The sequence below is a fragment of the Neopsephotus bourkii genome, unplaced genomic scaffold (genome assembly GCF_033783945.1).
Source record: "Neopsephotus bourkii isolate Nb327-2 ecotype Australia unplaced genomic scaffold, CSIRO-AGI_Nbou_v1 NB_1139, whole genome shotgun sequence".
Taxonomy (NCBI): domain Eukaryota; kingdom Metazoa; phylum Chordata; class Aves; order Psittaciformes; family Psittacidae; genus Neopsephotus; species Neopsephotus bourkii.
The window spans coordinates 4,262,798-4,288,951 of NW_026901625.1; the positions used below are offsets into that span (position 1 = coordinate 4,262,798).

At 55.0% G+C, this 26,154-nt stretch overlaps 1 protein-coding gene across 1 annotated transcript; it reads right to left on the minus strand.

The window, feature by feature from the left end:
- Positions 1-1,641: 1,641 nt before the first annotated feature.
- ADORA1 (adenosine A1 receptor) lies at positions 1,642-25,834 on the minus strand. The gene is made up of 3 exons (XM_061363146.1): positions 25,738-25,834; positions 25,052-25,429; positions 1,642-2,591 (listed from the first exon to the last, which is right to left on the minus strand). Exons 2-3 carry the CDS (start codon positions 25,390-25,392, stop codon positions 1,955-1,957), a joined length of 978 nt encoding a protein of 325 aa, XP_061219130.1. The 5' UTR covers positions 25,393-25,429; positions 25,738-25,834; the 3' UTR covers positions 1,642-1,954.
- Between the last annotated feature and the right edge of the window lie 320 nt (positions 25,835-26,154).

A 26,154-nucleotide genomic window follows, 5' to 3' on the forward strand; every position in this document is an offset into this window, starting at 1 on the left:
TCTGGGCACCTTAGCAAGGATCAGGCAAAGGCATCAGTTCCAGGAAATCAGCCTCTTGCAGAAATGCCAGGGGGAATCAGACCTGTGCTCAGTAAACAGCAGCCCTCATCCAGGGCCAAGCTACTCCTGTGCTAAGGACCATTGGGCTCGGGGTCCTCCCTGGGGTTGCAGCATCCTCAGACACTACTGATAAAGGGTTTGGGGTTCTTCACCTCAAGGAGGCTGGGAGAGTGTTCAGGGCACCTCTACCACAATGAGACCCATTCACTCCTGTCCTTGCCATTGTTCTTCTGCCCCACTCCCATTTTGCCCAGTATACTCTGGAGACAGGAGCTGGGATATGATTGAGGCCTTTGCAAAACGTGGGAGGCTGAGCTCCTTATCTCCTTTCTTTGCTGCCCTCCTCTTCCTCTCTGACATGAAGGAACTCCCTCAGGCTGAACAGAGCTGGCTGCAGAAGTGGGCACAGGGGGCACCCATCAGCCCCATTGCCCATGCTATACGTGCACAGCATCGCTCTCTGGAGCTGGCTAACAGGCCACCCATAAATCTCACCCATTCACGGTCCTTTTACTCCTTGCACCCCCTCCCAGCCCCTGCAGGGACTTGCTGCAGTGACTTGGTGACGTCCAAGGGGCACAACGCTCCTGGGGCAGGGTCAGGGTCATAGGGAGTGAGTTTCCAATGGGAGGCTGGTGAACAAGGGATGCTGATAAGAAAAGAATTCAAATTAACTCAGATTAACTCTTCCTACCACCTTTTCAGCCTGGAAGAGATCCTGCTGCAGAGCAGAGACCAGCAGTAAGGCTGCCAGCATCCGTAGGGACCACAGGGCTCCTCAATGCACCCTGCCCATGGCCGAACCTGCGGCAGACACATGGAGGTGGGAAGGTGTCCCTGTGGCAGCATCAGCACCAACCCTGTGGCTGTAGTTGTCTCCTACTTGCCCCCACATGGGTGCAGGTTCCTCTCTGCTCCTGTGGACCATGGAGGTGGCTCAATTATAACCCACAAAGTGTGGGTCAAAGGAGTTTGGCAGCATAGGGAAGGTGGTAGGGAGCAATGTGGGAGAGATGAGACAAACAGGGCTGGGAGAGACTTGCTATGGCTTGCGCTGAAGATAGGCAGGGTTAGAGAGGGAAAACTGATTCAGAGCCAAAGTAAAAGGAGAAAGAGGACACATGAGGGGACATGGGGTTACTCACAGGGCTGTGAGTGCTACTGGGGACCATGGGCACCAAAGGGCTCTTCTTGAGTACTCTGAGTTATGCTAAAGGTTTTTCTTTCCCCTCTACCTACCTCTCTGGTAGCATTTAGAGTTGGAGGCTGACCCTTTGCTCTATGGGGTTTGTGGGTTCATCACCCTGTGGGTGCTGGTGTTGCTATGGGATGCCTTTTCCTATCTCTTCCCTCACCTGTCCCTGCTTATGGATAGGAAAGAAAGGGCTTGAAAGCTCCCAGCTCCAGAGTTGCAGATATCGCATTGCCCTGGGCTCTCCTGGTTCTCAGCAGCTTCACTCCCACCAGGGCACCCTTTTGCCCCATGGATGTGGGGCCCAGAGCGTGCTTTGCCCCCAGCATCACCCACTGCCGCGCTCCAGGGAGCCGGAGGTCTCCATCAATGGCAGAGGACCTCCTGGGTGGTTTTTATCATCTTACTTTATTTGCATGAAGATAAACTGTGCCTTTGTCTGTACAATTTCTCCTTAAATACTTGGCAACCGTTAAAAAAAACACCACAAACCCTGAAAAACAAAACCAAAGAGAACAAAAAAGAAAGGCGAGGAACAGTGCAGGCTATGATATCAAACCAGTGAATAAATAACCCCCTGGGCAGCAAGGGGGGGACACAGGGCTGGTGAATGCAGCCCTCCCACGTCCTCACTACCCCTTCCCCTGACAGCAGGGACCAGGCTTGGCCATGGGGGGGACCCCTCTCTGCTCTCTCCCAGCTTCAGTTGCCCGTCTCGGCCGTGGTGGTGGTGCTGACGTTCTTGTTGGTCTTGCAGCAGAAGTACTGGTTCCAGATCTGCAGGAAGGCTGTCCGGAACTTCTTGATCCTGAAGGCGTAGACGATGGGGTTCATGGCTGAGTTGCCGTGGGTGAGGAAGATGGCGATGTAGGTGAGGATGTGCGGTGTCTCACAGGACGGGCAGAACAGGGTGATGCAGTTGAGGATGTGCAGAGGGAGCCAGCTGAGGGCAAAGAGGAAGAGGACCAGTGCTAACGACTTGGCGATCTTCAGCTCCTTCCCATAATACTTCTGGGGGTCGTTGGAGCTGGAGGAGACCTTCTTGTTGAGTTGCTTGCGGATGAGGTTGAAGACTTCCAGGTAGATGAGCAGCATCAGCACCAGGGGAGGCAGGACCCAGACGAAGAAGTTGAAGTAGACCATGTACTCCATGCTGATGACGGTCTCAAACTGGCACTTGATGACAAACTGCGTATGGGTGGCGTTCAGCTCCTGAGTCCTCCGCATCTTGTTCAGGTTGTTCCAGCCGAACATAGGGGTGAGTCCCACCAGAAAGGAGACAATCCAACAGCAAGCGATGGCCACGGCCGCCCGCCGGGGCGTCACCACGCTTTTGTACCTGTGCAGGAGACAACAACCACAGGAAGGAATCAAACAGGAGCCACACGCTCTGCCTGGGGGCCAAGGATGCTCCAATGAGGCGGCTGAGATGCCACCATGCTCCTCGCTCCCATCCTTGGCAAGCAGGAGCAGCTTGGCCTGACAGACGTGTTAATGGACTGGTTTCCCTGTGTGTGCCCTGGGGAACCTCACCCTGTCTCCCACCACAAAGCCCCCTCCCCAGCCCCAGGGATGGGCACAGACCTCAGCCATGATCCTGGAGCTCTGGGGGTTGATGCCAAGCCAGGAAATGCATTAGGAAGCTGAAGTATGCGTGTTCAACCCTCATATCTAGGGGGGGGTCACAGTGCTCCAACAGCCCACCTTCCATCTTCCATCCATCATCCACACCCGGAGCAGCATTCCCCCTTTCCTCCCTCTATGCACCAGCCCTACCACCACCCTGCCCCACACAATTCCCCCTGCACTGGGGGGAGGAAATCACCAGCAAAAGCATCCTCTGGGACCCACGGGGCTGGAGGAAGGATCTGCTGGTACTAATGGAGCCCTGGGGAAGGCTCTGGGCACAGCTTGTCTCATTTCCTAAAGTGCTGGGCTGATCAACCAAACCCTCTTTCTTAATGGGCCAGTGCCAAGAGATGGAGGAGAAGGAGGAAGAAGCCATGCTCTGGCTGGGCTCTGCTCCCTCCCTGGTGCCACTGGGGAGCACGATGCGGCTGGGCTCATCTCCCCAGAGCTCTCCATGCGGGAAGTGGAGGCTGCTGGTCTGATTTTCCCCCCTGGTCCTCAAAGTAAAGCTTCTCCTCAGAGGCCAAGCAGATTTGCAGCCCAAGTGCTATTGCTTTCCACCGGAGGGGATTGAACAAAAGGCATTTTCTGACTGTTTGCTGGGGTTTTTGCGGTGGTGCCAGTGTTAACCTGGCCATGGGGACCATGTGGAGGTGTCTGGCAAGCCTGGATCTCCATCCCAGTGCTCAAAGCTCCCCACAGCCTTTACCTGTGCTGGGAAAATGGAGACTCTGGGAGCTTTTTAATAAAGCTTAGGGCCCCAGCCCAGCCTAACTCCCCCTTGAGGGTCCCTTCTCAAGACCCATCTGATGGGCAAGGTGTCAGGGTGGGATTATGGACTGGGGGACATTGGAATGCAGAGGGTCCAGAGCCACCAGTCCCTGCCAGCTTTCCCAGACAAACCCCTGTGGTCTGGGAACAGATTCCCAGCATCCCGGAGGCAGCCCAGTCCATGGGAAGGAGGTGGCAACGCAGGCAGCTCCTCTGGGAGCCAAGGTTAGAGCTGGAGGGTGATTTATTCCTTGCAGGGAGGAGCAAGGGCAGGAGACCCTGAGAAAGGCGAAGAGCAGGGAGCACTGGGGCACGGGCAGGGCGAGGGGTGGTGGGAGAGCACCAGTGCTGTGAGCCAGGCGAAGGGGCTGTGTGCTGGCCTGTGCACCCTGCATCACCCTTAACAGGTCCTTGGGGAGAGCCAATGTTCCCCTGCAGATGTGATGCCCCATTCCCACCACCTAGGGTTGAGCAGGTTGAAATCACAGCACCAAGCTCCTTCCCTCTCTGCAGTCCCATCTCCTCATTCCCAAGGGTTTCTAGGGTCTTCTATTGATTCTGGTGGATGTGTTGCCACAACGCCGGGTGCTCCCTGCCCTGCAGAGCTGTGTGATACCCATCACCAGAGAGACAGGGATGCTGAGCACCACTGTCCCCAGACACCACCCCAAATCTCGCAGCCAGCACCCACCCCTTCTCCCTCTGCCCTCCTGCTTGGGCTGGGGGAGCACAAGGGGCAGAATGAGCACTGGGACCCTGTTAGTCATGAACCAGGGTCCCATCAGAGGATGTGGTGTTCGCCCTTACAGCCAAAGCAGAAGGGATGGGGAACGGCTGCAGGGGGCCCAGCCCAGCCAGTCCCGGCCCCCTGCAGCTCCAGAACATTGTGTGTTGTTGCAGATGGCTATCAGCACTACCAGCACAGCTGCAGAGGTTGTGCAGACCTCAGGTCCCTGGATGCACGCAAGCTCACGTGGTCCAGAGTGTCCAACACACACACACACACAACAGAGCAACAGCCCCACACACTGCTGGCTGTTTGTCCACCCCTCCTCTCCAGTGAGTGTCCCTCCCACCTCCTCACTGCACATCCATCCCTCTTTGCCTCACATGGATGCTCCCACCTCACTGCGCATCCATTCCTCCTCCTTGCTGCACATCCACCTCTCTGCCATGGTCCACATCCATCCCTCCTTGCTGCACATCCACCTCTCTACAATGGTCCATATCCATCCCTCCTTGCTGCACATCCACCTCTCTGCCATGATCCATATCCATCCCTCCTTGCTGCACATCCACCTCTCTGCCATGATCCATATCCATCCCTCCTTGCTGCACATCCACCTCTCTGCCATGGTCCATATCCATCCCTCCTTGCTGCACATCCACCTCTCTGCCATGATCCATATCCATCCCTCCTTGCTGCACATCCACCTCTCTGCCATGATCCATATCCATCCCTCCTTGCTGCACATCCACCTCTCTGCCATGGTCCATGTCCATCCCTCCTTGCTGCACATCCGTCTCTCTACAATGGTCCATATCCATCCCTCCTTGCTGCACATCCACCTCTCTACAATGGTCCATATCCATCCCTCCTTGCTGCACATCCATCTCTGCCCTTGCTGCACAACACAACAGTTCTAACATCAGGACCGGCTTCTTCACAGTCCTTTGCTTGACTTTACACCATGAGGTTTTAAATGTGGCACTGCAGAAGCAGCCAGCAGCCGAGACCAAAACCTATCTGTGCATCCCCCAGGAACCATAGCTGAACCTCCAAAGTCCATAGGAAACAGCAGTGTTTGGAGCTGGGGCTTTTGTTCCCTTTGCTCCTTTTGCTTCTTCAAGCAACAAGCCAAAGCAGAGGCAGCTGCAGCCTCCTGCAGTGAAACGTGGTCCTCAGGGGCTCACGGGTGCCACTGTCCCCCCATCAACCCCACATGGAGGTTGACACCAGCCTTAAACTGACTCTGAGTTCCCCCTTCATCCACCCCACAGGGTCTGACCATGCAGCTCTCAAGGGGTTCAGCTGCTCTGATGGCTGCAAATCCGGCTTAAAGGAAGGAAATGCAAGATCCCACCTAGTGCTTGATCCCACCCAGTGCTCGACCTCACAGCACAGGGTGTTGGGTGGCTGTTTCCGTGTCTCTTCCTTGGTTATGCCATATAGAAAAAGCCTTTCTCCTCTACCTCATTTTGCATGGGTATGATAGGGCTGGAGTTTGGGACAGGTCTGGGAGGCAGAAGCATGCTGCTAATGGCTCCCAGTTAATAAATAATCTCATTATTCTCATCAGCATCGGAACAACTGCATTGCTGCTATTTTATTACTGCTATTATTTTTATTAACAGCTGTGACTAAATCATCCCTGATAATAGTCACCACCATCACCACCCGATCTGGGTTTGTTTCCTTTGTCTGTGGGGTTTTGAGCCTGACCATAATTGCTAGATTGTCCTCAGTGGTGGTTTTTGCACCATCTCTTCCCTACAGGGATGGGCATCACCCCAAGGCCTCCTGCATGCCCTGCCAAGGCCAGGAGAAAGGAGCCTGGAGGGAGCAGAGCAGCCATCCAGCCTCACTGACATCCCAGTGAGATGGGGTGGGCAGGAAATCGGGTTTGGTGTGGAGCAAAAATGTATTTGGTGGTTTGGGAAGAAATGCAAAGAGGCGAAGTGTCAATTACTGCTGGAGTGCTGTTTGCATCCCAAGAGGAAGGGTGAGAAGTGATGGTTGAAGGCGGAGGCAGACAAATTGTCCCCAAGGGCTGTGTAGAGATAAGAGGGATGTGGAACAGGGTCCTCCAGGGAGAGATGCTGCCTCGTGATGGATGCTCCAGGAGATGCTGCAGTCAAAGTTTCTTGGGCTGAGGATGGAGTCACTGGGGGGGGACACTGAGGCCCCTTTTCTCCAGGACATCACAGAACCCCAGCCTGGTTTGGGTTGGAAGGGACCTTAAAGCTCCTCCGATCTCAACCCCAGCCACGGGCAGGGACCCCTTCCACTGGAGCAGCTTGCTCCAAGCCCCTGTGTCCAACCTGGCCTTGAGCACTGCCAGGGATGGGGCAGCCACAGCTTCTCTGCACAGCCTCACAGTGTGGTGCCATCTCCTCTTGCTGCAGTGCACACCTGAAGTGTTCTAGGAGCAGAGATCCTCAAAGAAGAGGGTTGGCCATGCCCAGCTCCTCTCCCTGCTGAGCCTGGGGGTGCTGAGCTGCTGTAGCTCCAGGTCACCATGTGTGGGATGAAATATAGGAAAGGTGCCAGCTGCTTGTAGAGATGATGCCAAGCAGAAAGGACACCATATGGTGAGAAAATCCTTCTCTGGCTCTTGGTAAGATGGGCTCAGCTCCTTTTATATCAGTTCCTGAAGGTCACGCAAGGATCAGAGGCCAGGATGGTGGAAACCACCTCGGCTGCCCTGTCCCACCATGTCCCCTTGTTCCTTCATCCCCCAGCAGCCTGATGGCATTTCTCAGTTTACTCCCACAGCTCAAACTTCTTGCAGGCCAAGCAACCATAGGTGCTGGGAAGGGTACAGAGCACCTTGGGTCCTCCTTTGGAGCATGGGGAAGCGTCTCTGCGATAGGACATCAGTGTCAGGTTGGAAATACCATGCTGATGGAGGCTGTTGGGCTGTTTTGGTGCAGGAAAGGGGTTCCATCACCAACCAACACCAATGCATTTGCTGTAGAAGGACTCACTCTTCTGTCCCACCTCAGACTTTCCATGGATTATGGACCAGTGTTTATGTCTTTACTTGCCCACTGGCATCCGACAAGCAACAAGTCTGGGGCTTTGGGATCAGGACAAGCCCCCGTGCATCCCAGAGTAGATGCTGATAGGGCCAGACTCCTCTCTTCCAAGCATTTATAGACAGGCTGTCCAGCCTCCATCCAGCTCCCAGCTTTGGATGATGTTAGGTGACATCTGTCCCTCCCAAGGCCATCACTTACATGGTGAGGCAGCTACCAGTGGTCACCAGCTCCCATGTCTTCCAAGGTGGAAGACCAGAGATGATGTGACCAGGAGAGGAACACGCTGAAATGGTGTCAGCACCTCTCTGCCATTGCCATCTGTGTCCCCATCCCGGCTGTGAGAGATGCCAGGGTGACACAGGAGGGTGTGAAATGTCTTTGTGGAGCCATCCCACAGTTCAAGCTGTGTCTGCAGGCTGCGTGGGCCCATCGCTGTCATTGACTTGCAGTAGTGGTTGGATGGATGCTATCAGGAATGTGAAGGGCTGAGTGGCTGATGTCTGGCCCCCAAAGAGCCGCAAAGCTCCCAACAGGAGGGATGTGAACAAATAGGAGATGCACTCAGGTGATGCAAAGAGGGTGTTGGTGCTGGGAGACATCAATGCTAATGCTAGGAGACCTTTTTTAGACATCTAAATCCACCTTCAAAACCTTGATAACCTTCAAGATTTCGAACTTACCTAGATGAAGCCCTAAAGAGACCTGAATGGAAGGAGGTAAACAACCAAAGCAAAAGATCTAAGAAGGAATAAGCATTAGAGGGGAAAAGGAACCTATGAGAACCCAGCATCTGTCCCACAGTGTCCCTTCTTCAGCACTTCCCACCTCTTGCAGGTGCCCAGGGATCTCCTCATCCCAGCCCTGGGCATTTCTCAGCTTTGCATTTCTGAGCAGCTTTGATCACCTCCATCTGAGTCTTCCCACCCAAGCAGCCTCCGGGACACTGGAAGATCTGAAGCAAAGACGCAACCAGGAAGGAGGAGCAGAAACCCGAATCCTCTGCCATCAAAGGGCTTTTGTCTAGAGATGTTCAATGAGATCAGGGCATGCTCTGGCTGCTTTGCCTTGCTGCGTTCACAGGGCACATGAGCCTTGTGTCAGCTTGGCCTCCTTTCCTCCTACCGCATCGGCCCCAGCTTAACTTCATTAGCTGTGGCCTGCCTTCATTAGTGAATTAACTCCCCAGGACTTGCAATGCAATTCCCTACCAGAGCAGGGACCACATCTTGGGGCTGGCTGGACAACTGCAGGTGTTCTCTGGACAAAAAGGATATTCAAGGAAATACTAAAGAACAAAATGGTTTTATTCAAACCAGACCTGGAGTCTTTGAGGCTTTTTGAACCAGAACAAGAGGAGATGTTCTGGGAGTGTTGCATTTACATTGACCTGTGGGTTGGAGAGCTAGAGAATGAGCCAACATCTTTGTCAGCAGCATGGATCGAGCACCCGCAGCAAGTTTGCCACTGACACCACGCTGTGTGGGGCTTTGGACAAGGGTCTGGAGGAACAGGACGAAGGGAATGGCTTTAACCTGCCAGAGGGGAGGCTGAGATGAGCTCTTGGGTTGTTCTTCTGGAACTGGATGAGCTTTAAGGTCCCTTCCAACACAAACCAGTCTGGGATTCTATGATTGATGCAGACCTAACCCAAAGCCAAAAGGAGAGAGGCCAGAAGCATCTGCATGGGATTGTATAGATCCATAGGTGTGCACCCCACTGAAGTTCCTCCTGGTCCAGCTTGTGTCCAGGGTTTGGTTTTAGCATCCTAAGATTGTAGCTCTCTGCAAAGGAATTGCCCTGCACAAGTGACTGTGAAGCACAAGCAGCTGTCGAGGCCACCGAGTGTTCCTGACCCCTTTTAATAGCCAATAAATCTCTAATGGATGAAGGCAAGGGTGATGATGAGGCTTCTGAGAACAAATCCATCCTGCCCAAATTGACTGCTCCCCACACACAGCATCCCCAGGGCTTTGGTGAGTGCTTGGTTTCGTGATGGGTGAAGCTGCGGTGGCCACAGCTCCAGCAAATGGCAGGAAAGGGGGATGTGAGCGCATCCAAAAGCAGCCCCAGGGACACAAACATCCCCGCAAGAAGCAAGAGCAATAGGGTAGAAAAGAGTTTTATGGGATAAAATGCCTGGAAATGGGGAACGATGCTTCTATAGGCTGGCCAGGCTGAATCAGGGTCTCTTCACCCCAGACTGGAGGCACAAAGCATGGGAGTCCATCAGAGATGTCCATCTAGTAGATGGCTACAAGTATGGGAAGAAGCCTTCCCCCAGCTCCAGTGGTCCACAGCATGGACCCAGAAACCAAACACATCCCCCCACATCTGCTGCTCTCTTGATGCCATCAGCCTCAAAGCACATCACAGCTCAGCCCATCTGCAGCTTGACATCTTCTGTGGGGCAGCATCACTTCATGAGGCTGTTTAAGGGCTTCCTCCCCTGCTCCCCAGTAGCCCACACTGCCCACTGGGTTTTGAGTCTAAAGCTGCCATAGGCCAGGTTCCAGCTGGAGGATTGAAGTAAATCTTTGCCTGCTGAGCCAAAGACAGTTATCACATCTCTGGTCCTTAGGAGCAGACAGAGCATCACACAAGCCTGGATGAGTTCAGTGCCAAGCAGTTGCATGCCCCTCTTGCGGCTGCTTCTGGCCTTGATGAAGAAGTAGCTGCTGGATCCCTGCAGCCTGTTTAGGCTCTGGTGATGAATCACAGCCCATCTTCAGGAACAAACAGCAGGCACCCAGTAACTGCAGAGCTCCTTCCAGACCTCTTGCCCAGCTGTCCTCATTGCAGAGGTGGGATGTGAGTAACCTCCAAGGCAGCTCCAACATGGACTGGTGCCAATGGCATCACCTTGGGCAACCCACTGCAATAGGATGCTACAAGGGGAAAGGGAGCACGCAAGGGCTGGAGATCGCAGGGAGGGAGGATGGAGAGCACTGGGACCTTGCATGAATCCTTCCCCTTCAGGCTCTGCCCTGGGTGTGGAGGAGACAGCGCTCTTGTCCAAAGAAGGCAGAGGAGCACGTGTCGTCCGCTGCTGCTCAATGAGAAAGGCCGTTTTTCTCACTTCCTTCAAGCAGCATCCTTCATCCCGGCAGCGAGTATAAATCCTTTGTGCACATAAAGTTGAGCTTGTTTTCAGACTGGGCTTGCTTTACAGCCTATGGCTGGATCCTGACACGTTCAAGTGCTCTGTGGCTGGGTAAGAAGAAATTCTTGGCAAGGACCCCTCAGTGCTTGGCAGTCAAAATGCGGCTGGATGGGGACTAAGCAAGGGGCTGGGGACACGCAGGGCATCCGATGCCTGATGGAAATGGTAGGTTGGTTTGTGCCTATTGGGGAGTGCTGCCCTCTAACCCCAGGAAGACCCTGCATACCCCAATGGGAGTTGTGAGACTGCCTGATGCCGTGGGCAGCACCAGGTGCATCCAAGGGTGCTGAGTGCCTGCACTGGGGTGGCCACGCTCTGGATGTCACCCTCCTTCTAATGTGTGACAGTGTCCCTGGTCAATGGGGTGTAAATTACACTGAGCCTTAGCTTTGCAGCCATCAGCTCCAGGGCTCCAACCCAGCTCCATGTGTGGTCACAGCCCCCCAGGACATTCCTGGATCACTGGCTTCTCCTTCCAGGACCCTGAGGTAGGGAAAAATGATTTAACTCCATTGGCAATGGCTGCAAATCATGAAACGAGCTGAAGAATCTTAGAACTGCTGGTTCAAAACTGTGATGTTCTTGTCTTCTGGCTCCTGCTTTCAGGCAGTGGCATTTGTGAGCATTTCTCTGCGATGCAAAGCATGAGAAGTGCTGTTTTAAACGAGAATAGAAACAGAAATCAAGATTCTTCCCTAGCACCAGGACTTTGGGAATTAGAACACAGGGAGAGGAACAGCCCAGTCCCTAAGAGATGGGGGTGATATTCGGGAAGCTGACTGCATCACTGATGGTCAGCGTGATGGGTTCAATGGGCTTGTTTTCAGTGTTACCCCAGAGCAATAAACTCAGTGGACGTTTTTAGTGCCTGAGCAGTTTTGTTGTCAAAAAACAGGGATTTGGTGTGCAAACATCTCCTTGGAGAGGAGGACAGGCCTGAAAGTGAGGGCAGGTCCTGCATGTCCCCATCACACAGCTGAGCCCTTTCTATTCTGGGAGCAACCCACCTCCAGCAGCATCGGCAGGTCAAGAAGGTTTCAAGAGGAGCTGCTCAAACCTAAGTGCATCCCCTTCTGTGCTGTGCTGGAGGTGCTCCTCACCCAGCATCAATGTGCTTGGCCAGGTCATCTGCCCTGGACCATTGCTCTGTGGATCTGGCCACCTCAAAGGCTCTCATACATCAGCCCTGCCCCTGCCATGGTGACTGCTGGGAGCTGGTTGCCCAGGCATGTCTCTGTGTGTCACTGTGTGATGAGAGAAGTCAGGGCATGGTACCTGTGTAGTACAAAGGGGAAGGGATGAAAGGCAGCTTTGGCTATCTTGAGGGTAAATCCAGGCCTTTGCTGGATAAACAGCGAGTTATTTCAATTGCTGTTTGTATTGTACTTGAATTTTTCATGCACTGCATATTTTTGTTCTGGATGCAAAAGAACATCTTTGAAACGAGGACTCTGAAAGTCAGCGCCCAAAACGGAGAAGAGAGGGGGAAGAGGAGAGGACAGCGAAAGCAAGAAAGCAGCTCTTTAAACCACTTAAAATGCCAAATCTGTCAAATGTGGGCTCCATGAGGAATTGAAATGAGATTTAAATGCTTGGTGTGACTGGGCTGCCCGGGCCTCCATGGCTCATACAGCATCCCACAAAACACTGTGGCTTGCAGAAAGCCGGACGTGTCAGGAGGAAGGTGCCAGAATGGAAGCTCCTGGTGCCATCTGCCCAGCACCAGGGCAGGATGCCCGGTGCCACCGTCCTTCCCTGCATGTCACCACCACGCTCTGTGAATGCTGCTAAAGCAAAGGACAAGTGGGTACCCAGAGGATGCCTCCAACCAGGTGGAGGCTGGAAAGCAGCGAGAGCCATCAAAAGGCAGGACCATATCAGAGATCCCAATTAGAAGGGAAATAAGAGGGATCTTGAGACCTGCTGTTGGCATTCAATCTGAACTCAACCCGTTCCTGAGATAAATGGGAGGCAGTAAACTGGAACCATCATCTCCTGTTAAGACGTGTTAACCCAGCCACGAAGCAGGGTCTTTATCTCTCTGGTGCAGAAGGACTGTTCAGAAGAAGACATATCCCACGTTACAGCTGGAACAGGAGATCAGTATCATCTGCCTTTTAATTCCTTGTTTTCTGCACTTCTGCTTGCTCACCCGACTCCTCATTTCGCAGTCAACAACTCAACTCCTCAGTTTCTTAGGCTACAACTGGTTATCTCTGGCCAGGATCCTCACAGCACGATTTGTCTCTGCAAAGGGAACATTTCCCTTCTTGCTTATGGCCCAGTTCAAAGATTAACACACTCGAGACTGAGTGGAAGCTGGAAGTGGGGGCTGGAAGCTCACAAATTGAAGGAGGTTGTTTTCTCCACCCAAGGTCTAAATAAGAATTAGGACGTGCCGAGGAGATCTGCTGCTTCTAAACCTCAAAGGACACAGTAACCCAAAACAACCAGTTCAGCGCCTTCTGCCCAGTGCATGTTTTCCTTGATGGAAAGATCAATTTCAGACGCAAAAAGCAGTTGGATTAGATTAATTGAATTGAAGTTTTGGCTATATGGACTTGCAATTAGTGGAAAACACTTTGGAGGAGCCATTTCATGCTATAGTTGACTTCCAACTTCAGTGCAAACACAACTTGACACAGAGCTGGAGGAAAACCTGTGTTATTCATCCCTCAACAACAGCCTCACAACAGGAGAACTGGGGATCAGAGTACATACATGTCAAGCCATTAACTTATTTATGCTGGGATGAATCTATACATCTCGATCAGCCAAATGAAATGCCAAATTGGACGGGAAGGCTCCAGTTCAAACCGCAATCCAATGTTCTCTCCCTGCAGAGAATCGATCTATCAGCAAGAAAACAACTAAAAAGTGCAAAAGCAAAGCAAACCTGCAGTTTATTATGTAAATGCTGGGTTTTTTTTCAATCAGATTTTAAAGGTTATTTATTCCCTTGGAGGCAAACTGACCTTGCTGCCTGAAGGAAGCAGCTCAGCAGCTCAGCAGGATGGTTCAGAGGAAAAGCTGAGACCCAAGACCAGCGAAATGCATCAGCTGGGCATAAATTACACCCCGTGCCTCTTCCTAATGGCTCTGGCAGTTAAATCCAGACAAGGAGCAATGGGCAGACATAGCAGAAGTCTGCCCATGCAGCCTGGCTGGTGCCAGGCATGGAGATGAAGGATGCACGGACTGGGCAGGATCAAGTCCTTCCCAAGCACAAGGAATGTGCCAGGCCCTGTGAGGGACTCAGCATCCCCCTTTCCTGGTGCACAAGGGACATGCAGGAAGGTCCCCAGGCTCCTGGAGGTGGAGATGCTTTGCTGTGGCTGGATCTTGGCGCTTAGGGTAAGGCATAGCCCTACTCAGGGTGGCAACCCCACCGCTGATGCTGCGAGCACCATGGGAGAGGTTGTATCACAGTATGTTAGAGATTAGAAGGGACCTCAAAAGCTCATCCAGTCCAATCCCCTGCCGGAGCAGGAACACCTAGATAAGGTTACACAGGAACGTGTCCAGGCGGGTTTTGAATGTCTCCAGAGAAGGAGACTCCACAACCTCCCTGGGCAGCCTGTTCCAGTGTTCCGTCACCCTCACTGAGAAGAAGCTTAAGTGGAACCTCTTGTGTTCCAGTTTGCACCCATTGCCCCTTGTCCTATCATTGTTTGCCACTGAGAAGAGCCTGGCTCCATCCTTGGGACACTCCCCCTTTATATATTTATATACACTAATAAGGTCACCCCTCAATCTCCTCTCCTCCAAACTATAGAGACCCAGCTCCCTCAGTCTTTCCTCATAAGGGAGATGCTCCACTCCCTTCATCATCGTAGTTGCCCTGCACTGGACTCTCTCCAGCAGGTCCCTGTCCTTCTTAAACTGAGGGGTAAAAGCAAGATGAGGATGGCTGCAGGTACCAGAGCACACCTTGAGCTCCTTTGGAGCAAACAGACCTCTCTGAGCCCATAAGGCTCCATGGGCACCCGCCTGGCTCAGCACAGGCTTTGCCACGTCCATCTGGACACAGGCTGTGCTCTAAGCTCTCTCGCAGCCTTGACTGCTCAGTGCTGCAGTGAACAGAGCTCTCTGCACCCAGAGAAACGAGTGCTTCAGTTGTGCAGTACAAGGTTTGAGTCACTGAGTGTTGTTACCAGCGCAGAAAGGAAAGAGAAATCATTTGGTCTGTAAGACTGTGCTAATTCTGGCTGTGGCTGAGGCAGTGTTTCTCAGCATCATCCTCTTGGTGCTTTTGGAGTGTTTGTAGAGCATCATTCCCTCTGTGAACAGATGGGGAAACTGAGTCGCAGAGGGGGACTGTGATGTGCCAAGTGAAGCAAAATGAACTGAGTAGAATGAGAAAGCATCCCTGGTGCCAGAGGCTGGCACTTCCCTTAGTTGAAAGAGGCCAAGAAAAATCATCCTGGTCTCTGGATCTAGGGAGAGAAATGGCCTGGAGAAGGTTGATAGACAGCCATAGCAGTGATGTGCTGTTGATTTGTGCTCCAGCCCTCCTTTGAGGGTTAATGGAAAGGTGGTGTTGTCACCCCATGCAAGGTCCAGCACTGGGGGATGTCACCTTCCTGCCTCTGTGTCCCTGTGGTCCTGCTTGGGCATCACCGGTACCCAGGGGTCTGCACGCAAGAGCACCACGGCCAGTCTTAGGGACAGCAGTGAAGGAGGCTGGTGAGGAAGACAAAGAAATGGGGCCGAGGAGGAATCCTCTTCCCTCCTCCAGCTCCTTTTTGTGAACAGAGACTTTCATCCTTAAGATCAAATCCAATCAAACTGCGGTGGCTGCTCCAAGCGGTCCCCAGCTCAGTGCTGGGGGGCAAAGTCCTGGCAAGGAAGGGATGGTGGAGAGGATGAAACAGGCAGCAAGATATGGGGCAAGGGCATAAAGGGGAGCTGCTGGATCCCACTGGGCTCAGGACACTAAAGGGCAAACTCAGATGCTGCCAGACTTTCCAGTGGCTGATCCTGCTCTGCAGTGCCCTACATCACCAAAAGCATCATCACCCTTCCTCCCCTATTCACCCCCATCAGTTGCTGTCTCTGCTCTGTAGGAAGAAGGATCTCAACCCCTTGGGGTTATTTTATACTCTGTTCCTGATGGCATCACCAGGGATGGCTCCTGAATACCCAGATCTGCCCGTCTGGGAAGGCAGCTGTGCCGGCCTGCAGGCTATGGTGGGGCTGGGTGCTGGGGGTGCTCAGCTCATTGCTATTCTGCAGGATGCCTCAGTGCCTGTGGGGCTTTTTGTGGCTGCTTTGCAGAGCATCAATTGCTCTTTCTTGCAGCCGGGCATCCTGTGCCTGCCCGGGCAGCTGGGAGGCCGTACTGCCAGAGAAGGCATCTCTGTCCCTGCCAGGAGCCCGGGCAGCCTCTGGGACAGCTGGGTTCCCATTTCATGGGCTTGGAAGTTCGGGTCACCTCGGATGTGTCCCAAAAGGACTGGCTCCCTGGGACCGCTCCTCCCTGCCCATCAGCATCCCACATGCTTGGCTCTCCCCATCCATCCCTGCAGCATCTGCCGGCATCACTTTGAGAAGTGCTCCGTGCCTGGTGTCTGCAGGGACCTCAACCCCCAGGACTTGTGTCTGTGGGCAGAGCCCTGCAGGGTTTTCCCCTGCCCTTCTGCTAGCCAGAGGTTTCATCCAGCCAGACGGGTTCTTTGCCCTGTCTGTGTCACACAGAAACTCATCTCCCAGGTGATTTCACCTTGGTGCCTCCTCCACGTTTTCCTCCTTCTTTCCATCCTCCTTTGTGCTGCAGTGGCCTTTTTATCCCCTCTGCCTCCACAATAGGATACAGACCCACCAACACACCGCCTTGCTGAATTTCAGACCCCTTGTGACTCTCTTATGCCTACTCTGAGCGGTCCCACTGCAGCCCCTCTCCATGCTGAGAGTCCCGAGGGGTCACAGCAGTGAATCCCTGGGAATGACAGGGTCATTCCTGTATGAAGACAGGCTGAGAAAGTTGGGGCTGTTCAGCCTGCAGAAGAGAAGGAGACCTCAGAGCAGCTTCCAGTGTCTGAAGGGGGCCTATAGGGATGCTGGGGAGGGACTCTCCATTAGGGACTGTAGTGACAGGACAAGGGGTAATGGGTTCAAACTGAAACAGGGGAAGTTTAGATTGGATCTAAGGAGGAAATTCTTTCCTGTGAGGGTGGTGAGGCACTGGAATGGGTTGCCCAGGGAGGTTGTGAATGCTCCATCCCTGGCAGTGTTCAAGGCCAGGTTGGACAGAGCCTTGGGTGAGATGGTTTAATGTGAGGTTCCAACAGGCAGGGGGGTTGGAATTTGATGATCTTAAGGTCCTTTCCAACCCTAACTATTCTATGAGTCTATGATTCCTCCCCACTGTTGGGTTGATTGTGAGCATGGCCGTTTGAATGCAGCAGCTCCATGACCCCTATCCCTGAGCCTTAGCCCAGCCCTGCCTGCTCTTCCTTGGAGGCCCAGGGACCATGGTGGCTGCCAATAGAGTCAGTGTGGCACTTTAAAGACACGGTGGAGCTTATTCCAACACTGCACATGAACTAGAATAACCAGGCTATGATGCACCCTGGGGTGTCAGAGGAGGGTGGCTTGGCTGCTGGTGGCCACATGGAACATGTCCAACTAGAGCCAGCCCCCATGCCAAGGGCTGGGCAATGACACAGAGACTCACTGGGGAGTGGATCGGTGCTGGCTCCATGGCAGAGGAATGCCTGAGCCTGCTGCACACCCAGCCCTGACCCCTGACTCACTTCTGCTCCATCCCACGGAGCAGAGCTGGGACCATTCCTGTAAGAGCAGGTAAAGACGATGCCTCCCACTGATGGAGCCGCATCCCTCATGTCAGGGGTGGGGGGAGACCCAGGACCCCCCACTGAAGGTCTCCAGCATGCCCTGAGCCACCGGATGGCCACGGTGATGGCACACACCATGGTGAGCTGGTCCTGACTCACGCCTGACGTGCTGCCTGCAGGGCCAGGCTGGGCTGCTGGGGACCTGGCAGGCTGAGTCAGCAGCTTTTGCTTTGGCACAGTATCACAGTATGTTAGAGATTGGAAGGGACCTCAAAAGCTCATCCAGTCCAATCCCCCTGCCGGAGCAGGAACACCTAGATAAGGTTACACAGGAACGTGTCCAGGCGGGTTTTGAATGTCTCCAGAGAAGGAGACTCCACAACCTCCCTGGGCAGCCTGTTCCAGTGTTCCGTCACCCTCACTGAGAAGAAGTTTCTTCTCAAGTTTAAGTGGAACCTCTTGTGTTCCAGTTTGTACCCATTGCCCCTTGTCCTATCATTGTTTGCCACTGAGAAGAGCCTGGCTCCATCCTCGGGACACTCCCCCTTTATATATTTATATGCACTAATAAGGTCACCCCTCAATCTCCTCTTCTCCAAACTATAGAGACCCAGCTCCCTCAGTCTTTCCTCATAAGGGAGATGCTCCACTCCCTTCATCATCTTAGTTGCCCTGAAGATGTAGCCTCCTGTAGGGTGTTTCACTTGTCCTGCTGCCAGCAGCTGCACAGGGTCCTTGGGAAGCACCGGACACCAGGGCTCAGTGCATGCTGCCATCGCCTCCACCAACCCAGAGCCCTTGGAAACACCCCAGGCACTGCAGAGAAGGCAAACCCAGCTCTGAAGGGCTCAGTGGTGCTGCTGGAAGAGTGGCATTCTGTCTGATGGGTCTGCAAATTGCAGCTCTGGGGCTGGGGGGGGTTTGGGGCTCTGCTGGTCTGATGGGCTATTGCACTATGGACCATCACTCACCGGCACTGAGGGACTTCATCTTACTGCAGGCACTCCCACTGTGTCCAGCTGGCCCTGACTGTTGATGCTCCTCACCTCATGGTCAGCTTCTATTGCCATGGGATGAAGAAATGCAACCTAGCAAGTGCCCCATCTCAGCTTCCATCCCTGCTGTGCCCCATCCCCCTTCCCTGCCTGGTGGGGTCATGCTGAGCAAGCCACAGTGCTGCTCCGTGCCTCAGTTTCCCTGCCTGCACATGTACTGTTGCCCTGGAAACATGCCTCCCAACGTCCTGGTGATGCCTTGCCAAGGGGCAATGCTTTCACCTGAAAACTGGGGAGATGGAGGGGGAAAAAAACATCCCAGAGCAGGGTTTTGGGGTGCAGCAGGGAGACATCAGCAGCAAGGAGCTGGTATTGGTGCCCTGCCCTGCAGCTCAGCCTAAGCTCTGCTGAGGGACCAGATGTCGACTCACAGCAAACGGGGTCAGGGTGGAATGATACCCTGGGCAGATTAGCCAGCATGGGGAGCACCCTGCTCAGGCCTGCAGAAGGGCTGGGATGAGATGGGATGCTGCTGCCCAGGAAGCCTGGCTGGGGTCTGTGGGGGCCACACATCCCCTCCTCCTTTCCATAGAGAGAATGTGGGAATAAGCCCAAATCTGAGCACATCCAGAGTATCCCTGCACAGGATTCGCTGCTCTTCTCCCCTTCCCTTTACGCTACTGGGAATGGAGCATCCCACAGTCAGACCCTGCTGCATCCTAAGGAGGGGACACCCATAGACTCCAAGGAGGGGACACCCATTCCCGAGCCTTCCCTAAGAGCCCTGGAGCTGCAGACACTGCTCACAGCCCAAACCGCTTCCTTTGGCCGGCGTGGCAGCATCTGGAGTTAGAGTGACCTGATTTCGTGTCTGCTGGCAAGCGCCTCGTGGTGCTGCTGCTGCAGCTGTGTGTGATCCCACTGAGCCTCCTCCAGATGTCCCCTCTCCCAGGGATCTCTGACATAGCCTGTTCTTGGCTCAAAACCCCTCCGTGGATCAAAGCATCGTGCTGTAAACCAGCTCATCGGGGTGTTTACTGGGGTCTGAAGACCAATATAACCTGCTCTTGGCTCAAAACCACTCCGTGGATCAAAGCATCGTGCTGCAAACCAGCTCACCCCAGTATTTACTGGGGTCTTAAGACCAATATAACCAGCTCTTGGCTCAAAACCACTCCATGGATCAAAGAATCATGCTGCAAACCAGCTCACCTGGGTATTTGCTGGGGTCTTAAGGCCAATATAACCTGTTCTTGGCTCAAAACCACTGTGGATCAAAGCATCGTGCTGTAAACCAGCTCACCCCAGTATTTACTGGGGTCTTAAGGCCAATATAACCTGCTCTTGGCTCAAAACCACTCCATGGATCAAAGAATCATGCTGCAAACCAGCTCACCCAGGTGTTTACTGGGGTCTGAAGACCAATATAACCTGCTGGTAAATCCCACCCTGGTGCCATGGCTCTGGGTGTTTTGGTGGGACCAGGACTGAGCTCCCGGTCCGGCACAGCTCATCCATGCATCCCGGTGTGAAACCCTGGCTCTGATTTAGCAGCCACCCGCTGAGCTGGTGCAGGGTGCTGGGAGCTGCGGCTTCAAACCAGTTTGGAGGCTCCAGCCAACCTCCCTGTGTGTGGTTTCTGCCTTTTGAGGTCCATCCTTGCTTCAGATGCGCCCGTTCCTTGGGAATGGAGGTCTCCATTGATCACCCTCCCCTGCTAAGAATACACCTGGTGGAGGGCAGCAAGGGAAGGAATAAAAGAGGCGGCTGCAGAGACCCCCAAATTTCTCTGGTTTAGGACAAATGGGAGCTCTTTCCTTGGGAATCCAATCTGTTTCCACAGGGGCAGGGCCTATAAGGGTGGGTAATGAGTAATGGGGGTTAAAGGAAACCTAGAGCAGCTCCTGGGTGCAAACCCCCCTGCGGCTCCTGGCTCTGAGTCACCTGGATGCTTGTGAAAGGTTTCCTCCTCCAAGACTGAAATGAAGCCTTGGGATAACCAGGGTTTGGTTTATTCCCTTGCCTGGGTGGACACAGTCACCTTGCATCACCCTCACTGCTGGTTTGGCCAGGCTGAGGCATCTCCAGTCACCTGGGTAGCCATGAAACCCATTGCCTGGCCAAAAACTGCCCTCAGATGGAGCACACGTTTCCTCTTCATTGCTCTGATGAGAGCCTCAAAACCCACTGCTGTGGTCTGATGCCTCTGCAGAGGACCAGCTCCCACAAGCATCGGGGCTGCCACACATCCCAGCCTGCTCCAAAACCTCCTCATCCCCATCCTGACCACATCTGCTGGGTCTCAGAGCCCAGGTGTTGGGGGTGCTAGAAAGGTTTTCCAATGTGCTTTGGTGCCTGGGAATTTGGGCTAAAGCAGGGTCTCATCCCAATGTCCTCCCCATCCCACTGTCAGTGCAAGAAAAGGGGGGAAACCATCCCAGCCCCATGCCCTGCTCCGTGACCCAGCTGGCTGAGGGTGCTGAGGCTTCCCTGTGACCCAGCCCCAGCTGGCCCCATGCCTGCAGCCTTTGGCAGGCCCAGAGAGAAGGGGAAAGAGCGCTGCAATCCCAGTAAGAGCCTGGACAACAGCGGGGCCAAGGGGGAGAAGCTTCCCCCTTCCATCACTGGGGCCATCCGAGGCTGCCTGCAGCTCTCACCTCCTTGGCTTCCAAGTGCTGCAGTCCGGGGCTGAGGGATGCTCCTGCCACACCGGAGCTGGTTTATCTCATCAGGCTCAGGAGAGGGTTCTAAACTGTCTCCCACCACCATTTCTTAGCAATTTCCACTCCAGTTTGGTCTAATTTCCATGGTTCTGCAGCCTCATGTCTATGTTCAATACCTTCAGCAATACAAAATGCATCTTGCCTTGCGGGATGCTGCTCGGGTGGGCACTGGAGGTCCCTGCTGCAGAGTAGAGACCCCCACACACAAAGGCTCTTGCTACCATCACATTGCTCCAACTTTTAGCTTCCTGGCTCATGTTTCAAAGACCCAGAGGAAAGAGCCCACTGGTGATGCAAAGTGGGCAAGGTGAGGACCCCCAAGGACACACTAAGGTAGGACCAGTGCCTCCAGCATCCCCAGGCTGCGGTCCAGGATGCCCCAAGGACACCCGCTCCTGATGCCACGGCCCCCTCCACAGAGCCCAGAGCAGAGACAGGGCAGGAGCTACATCCCCCCCCCAACATCCCTTCGGCCCCCAGCATCCTGCTGCCGAGGGACCGGTTCCTGCCCGGCTGCTTCCCCTCCCTTTGAACTCGTTTCATCTTCCCCAGGCCCGGCTGGGAGAGAGAGGGAAGTTTGGGCTGGGCTGGGGGCCCTGCTGCGCCCGGCGGCGGGGACGGCAGCAAGGGGGGGTCCTGCCTTGAGGCCAGAAGGGGAGGAAGGATGCGAGAGGGGAGATGTGAGCGCTTCCACCCGCAGGAAAGCAGCAAACCTATTTTAGGTGGTTTCCAGCTGTTTGGAGCAGTTCCTGTGCAGGCTCGGGAGCCTGGTACCCTCTGCTCCAGCCCACTCAACCCTAGCGATGCTCCTGCATCCCTCCAGAGTCAAGAAAATGCCCTTTGTGGGGAGGCAGCATCCTGCAGATCCCAGCAGACTGGAGGGATGCTAGCTGGGGGTTTGGGGCACAGGAAGAGGGTTCAGTGTGATATCCTGGTCCCCCAACCATGCTGGGTGTGCACTGGTTTTCCCTCCAGGAGCAGGAGGAAAGAAGTGCCAACCAGAGCCATGAAATACCCCTCTCCATCCCTCAAAACCTGCCTCCACCTTGCACGAGTGGCCCATGTTCCTCTGTGTCCCTAGGAAACACGACCATGGGAGCAGGGAGGATGCTTGAGATGCAGCACTGGATGCCTCTTTCCCACTGCCATCCCACACATCCCAGATGTCTCAGGGCACCATTTGTTCAAGACATTGTGACAGAATGCATCCATCTCTGGGGCTATAAAGCTCCTGGTCTGCCCCAGGGCTTGATCTCCATTGGGTGCATGAGCAGTGGGTGTATAGGCAGCAGATGGGTCCACCTTGGTTGGAAGAAGGAGCAAAGCTGAAGGTGGCTCCCCCAGGCTTGCAGCCCCCAGGGCTGGGCTGTACATGGGAGCTGGAGCAGGATCCCAGCTGTGATGCACCACATTCCCAGCTCCCTGCCAAGCTGCACTTCCAGTCCTGGCTCTGCCTCATTACACAGAAAACCCGGAAAATCCACCAGTGCCTTGGCTTCTCCTCCAGACAGCCCTTCCCAGACAGCAGCCCCGTTGGCTTCTCACCCCAATTGGCCAGTACATGGCAGGGATGTGGAAACCCTGCACACCCCTTCATAGAACCCAAAACGCGAGTGCTGCTCGCTGGGGAGCACAAGGATGGAGCAGGGATGCCCAGAGCCAATCCTTGCTGCTCCCAGTCCTTTTCAGCTGCCTCTGTGAGATGTGTTTCACTTCCCCGCTGTCCCCTCCATCCCATAGTGGGGCTGGGGATGCGGGATCCCCATACACAAAAGCCCACAAGGCCTCTTGTCCATGTGTGCATCCCACTGGGGAGCATCCACCCTGTGCCAGCCTTGTGTGGGCACTTTCTTTGTCACTGCAGCACTCACCCTGCCTGCTCATCCCATCCCCTCCATGCCTGATGCCAATGCACCAGAGGGGATAACCCTGCTCCACGCCCTGGCTGCCCTATGGATGTGTCTGGGGCAGAGACCCCCCCACATCACCTGCAGGTCTCTGTGGGTACCACCGTGAGGACACACATGTGTCTCGATGGGGACCCAAGTGCTGCCGCAGGCTCTCAGCACCCGTGTGCAGGCTGCTGGGTTGGGTGTCGCAGTGAGGAACGACACCACGAAGCCGTGATTGGAGCTGTCAAAATGTTGGTATCATCTCTCATCATCCAGCACAGGTTGAGGGGAACACACCGCGTTCCAGGCTCAGGGGAGAGTCTTTCGTGGTGGTTTCTGTGCTGTTTGTGATCTCCAGCCCTGTGGTTTTGCTGCTGCTTGGGGCCAAAATCACCTAAAATCACTGCAATAGCCAACTGCCAGGGAGAGGAGGAAGCACCCGGGGGTGAGAGAATGGGAGAGTGAAGCCGAACCCTTCTTGCTGTGGCTATGAAGCCTTTCAATATGAAGTAGGGTACAGAAACTCAGAGGGAAATCTGGTGCCAAGTGCTCCGCCATGGAATGGGACAGCCAAAGTCAGGGTCGATACTGCATAAGAAAAGCCCACTCAAACTATTCACATCTTAACATTGCTGGGTGCAGGGCAGCAATCTCCCCATTTGCTGCTCAGAGGCAGGAATGGACATAAAAAGACTGGATTTGTTAGGAAAACGCCTGCTGAGAGCTCGGCGGTGTTGCTATGTATGAAGCTGCAGCACTCCCACTCCTGAATCCAGCCCCAGCATGCAGGGGAGGCAGGAGGACCAAAAAAGCACCCAGATCAATGACAGGGTGAGAATCACTTCGGTTACAGACAGGCTGGGAGACAGGGATTTGTCAGGCTGGGAAAATCACACTTAGGGAGGAAGTCGGGATCAGCCTCAGGAATCATCTGTGGAAGGGTTTAACCTGTGCCTCCCCTCTCTGCCTTATGGCCCATCACCGAGCAGCCTCTGCGGGCTGATGGTGCAGGGAAAGCCCCACAGTGATGATCCAGGGACACGGAGCACACTGGAGCAGCCTCAAGTCCCTGTACAGGGAGGTGATTCCTGCCCCTGCAATGGTCTGAGCAGCACCTAACACAAGAGGGTTGGGTCCTTTTCGGGGGTCTTTGTGCTAAAGAAGGGTCATGGACCCCTCTGGGGCCGGTGTCTGAACTGCAAAGGGTCGGTGGGGTGACACAAGATGGGTTGGTGCTCAGCCATCCGGCTGGGCTGAGTTTTCCTCCCCGATGAGCCCAGCAAAGGCATCCTTAAACAGAGCAAAGGGATCCAGCAACAGCGACAGCACAGTGGGATGTGCAGGTACCAGCGCCGGGTGTCAGATCCCTGCCCGCCCCACTGACATCCCACAGTGGGATCCTGGCCCCACAGCTGCCTCTCCCCAGCCCCAGGGGCTGCAGCAGCTCACCAGGAGCCAGTCATGAAGCGGTTAAATATCTCCTCCTGGAGCAGCAGGGTTCACATACAGCTCGTACCCCCCATTTACACCCCACCGTATTTATTATGGGCTTGGCTTTGACAACAGAGAGAGGAGGAGAAGGGGAAAACCAGGGAGAGGAGGCATCTGTAGGGCAGCCCCATAGGCAGGGTGAGCCTGCTCTATAAGACATGCCCGGCTGTCACCTCCAGTCCCTCAACCCCACAGAGCTGTGCCCATGAGCAAGCAAGGCATCACCCCATGGCTCCTGGGCTGCCCATGGTGAGGGAACGACTGGGTTGAAGACAAATCTATCATCCCCTTTCCACCCCCTGGAGCACCCGCTGGTGCTCTCCCATGTGCAGTAGGACCCCACGAGGGACCACACTATAACTCTGCCTGCACCCCAGCACCCTCTGAACCCTCAAATGAAGCTGTCAAAGGCTCCAGGACCCCCCCAGCTCAGCCTGCCCCGATCGCTGCTGCAGCCAGATGTGCCCCAGCAGCAGCAGCGTGGAGGAAGACCTTTCTCCCAGTGCTTCACCGAGAGTTTGGGGCTCCCTTTCTCCCCACAGCAGCCACCACAGAGCTCATCCCAATGCGTTTTCCTACCTGACAGGGATCTTCACTCGCAGGTATCGATCCACGGCAATGGCCAGGAGCGCCAGGATGGAGCTCTCAGTGAGGATGAGGACGGGACAGGCCACCATGAGGCAGCTGTAAAACTCCGTCTGCGGTCCGATGTTGATGATGATGGCCAGGGGGATGACCAGAGCCCCCACGGCCACGTCGGCCACCGCCAGCGAGACGATGAAGCAGAAAGTGGCATCCCGCAGCGCCTGGTTCATCTTCACAGCCCAAATGACCAGGATATTCCCCGGCACGGACACCAAAGCGATGAGGACCTCGATGGAGATGTAGGCAGCCTGGAAGGCTGACACGGGGTGCGCCATGGTCCTGCGGGCCCCCCGCGCTGGGGTCCTCGGTCACCTGCGAACACCCAGGGATGCGGTTTGCAACTGGCATCACCGGGTGCGCTGCGAGCGGGATGGAGCCTGGGCGGGAGGTGGGAACTAGGGGGGGGGGACTGGACCCCCCCCCCCAAGCTCTGTGCCGTCCCCCGCCGCTCCGACCGCAGGGGCTCATCCTGCACCCACCTCTACCGCTTCGCCACCGCTCCCGGAGCAGCGGAGCCCTTCGGGACCGAGGCATCGGAGCAGGACCCCCGTTCCCCCCTCCCCGTCTTTGGTCCCTGCCCCGGCAGCAGCCGCCCGCTCCGGGCCGGACACGGACCTCACCTTGTGCTGCAAGCAGAGGGCTTGTTTCGGGGTGCAGCTCTTCACCCGCAGGGTGCCGCCGGGGGCATGCTGCGGGGCGGCCGGAGGGATGCCCGGGGTCCCCGGTGCCCGGCACCGCTCGGTTCCCGCAGGCTCCGCCGGCTCCCAACCGGAGCTGGAGCATCACATGGTGCAGCCTTCCAGGCGTTTAAAGAGCGACTGACCCGATTTGGGGCTCGTCGAGGCTGGGAAGAACCGGGAGGGGGGGGGGGAACGGTGGGGAGGTGGAGCCGGCAGCGAGGGGGAGCAACGGAGCCGGTGCCAGCCCCGAGCTCCCGGTATGGATCCGCTCCCGGTTTTAGCACCAAAACCGGTTTTGGAGGCCGGGTGTGACGGAGGCTCCGGGCGTGGAGGCAGCGCCTGCGCTCGAGGGGAGCG

What these genes read in the sequence shown, in the direction of transcription:
- ADORA1 (XM_061363146.1), bottom strand. Translation starts at nt 25,392, where the DNA reads ATGGCGCACCCCGTGTCAGCCTTCCAGGCTGCCTACATCTCCATCGAG. An exon ending in CGAGTGAAGATCCCTGTCAG is followed by an intron (nt 2,592 to 25,051) that starts GTAGGAAAACGC and finishes TCTCCTGCACAG; the next exon opens with GTACAAAAGCGTGGTGACGC.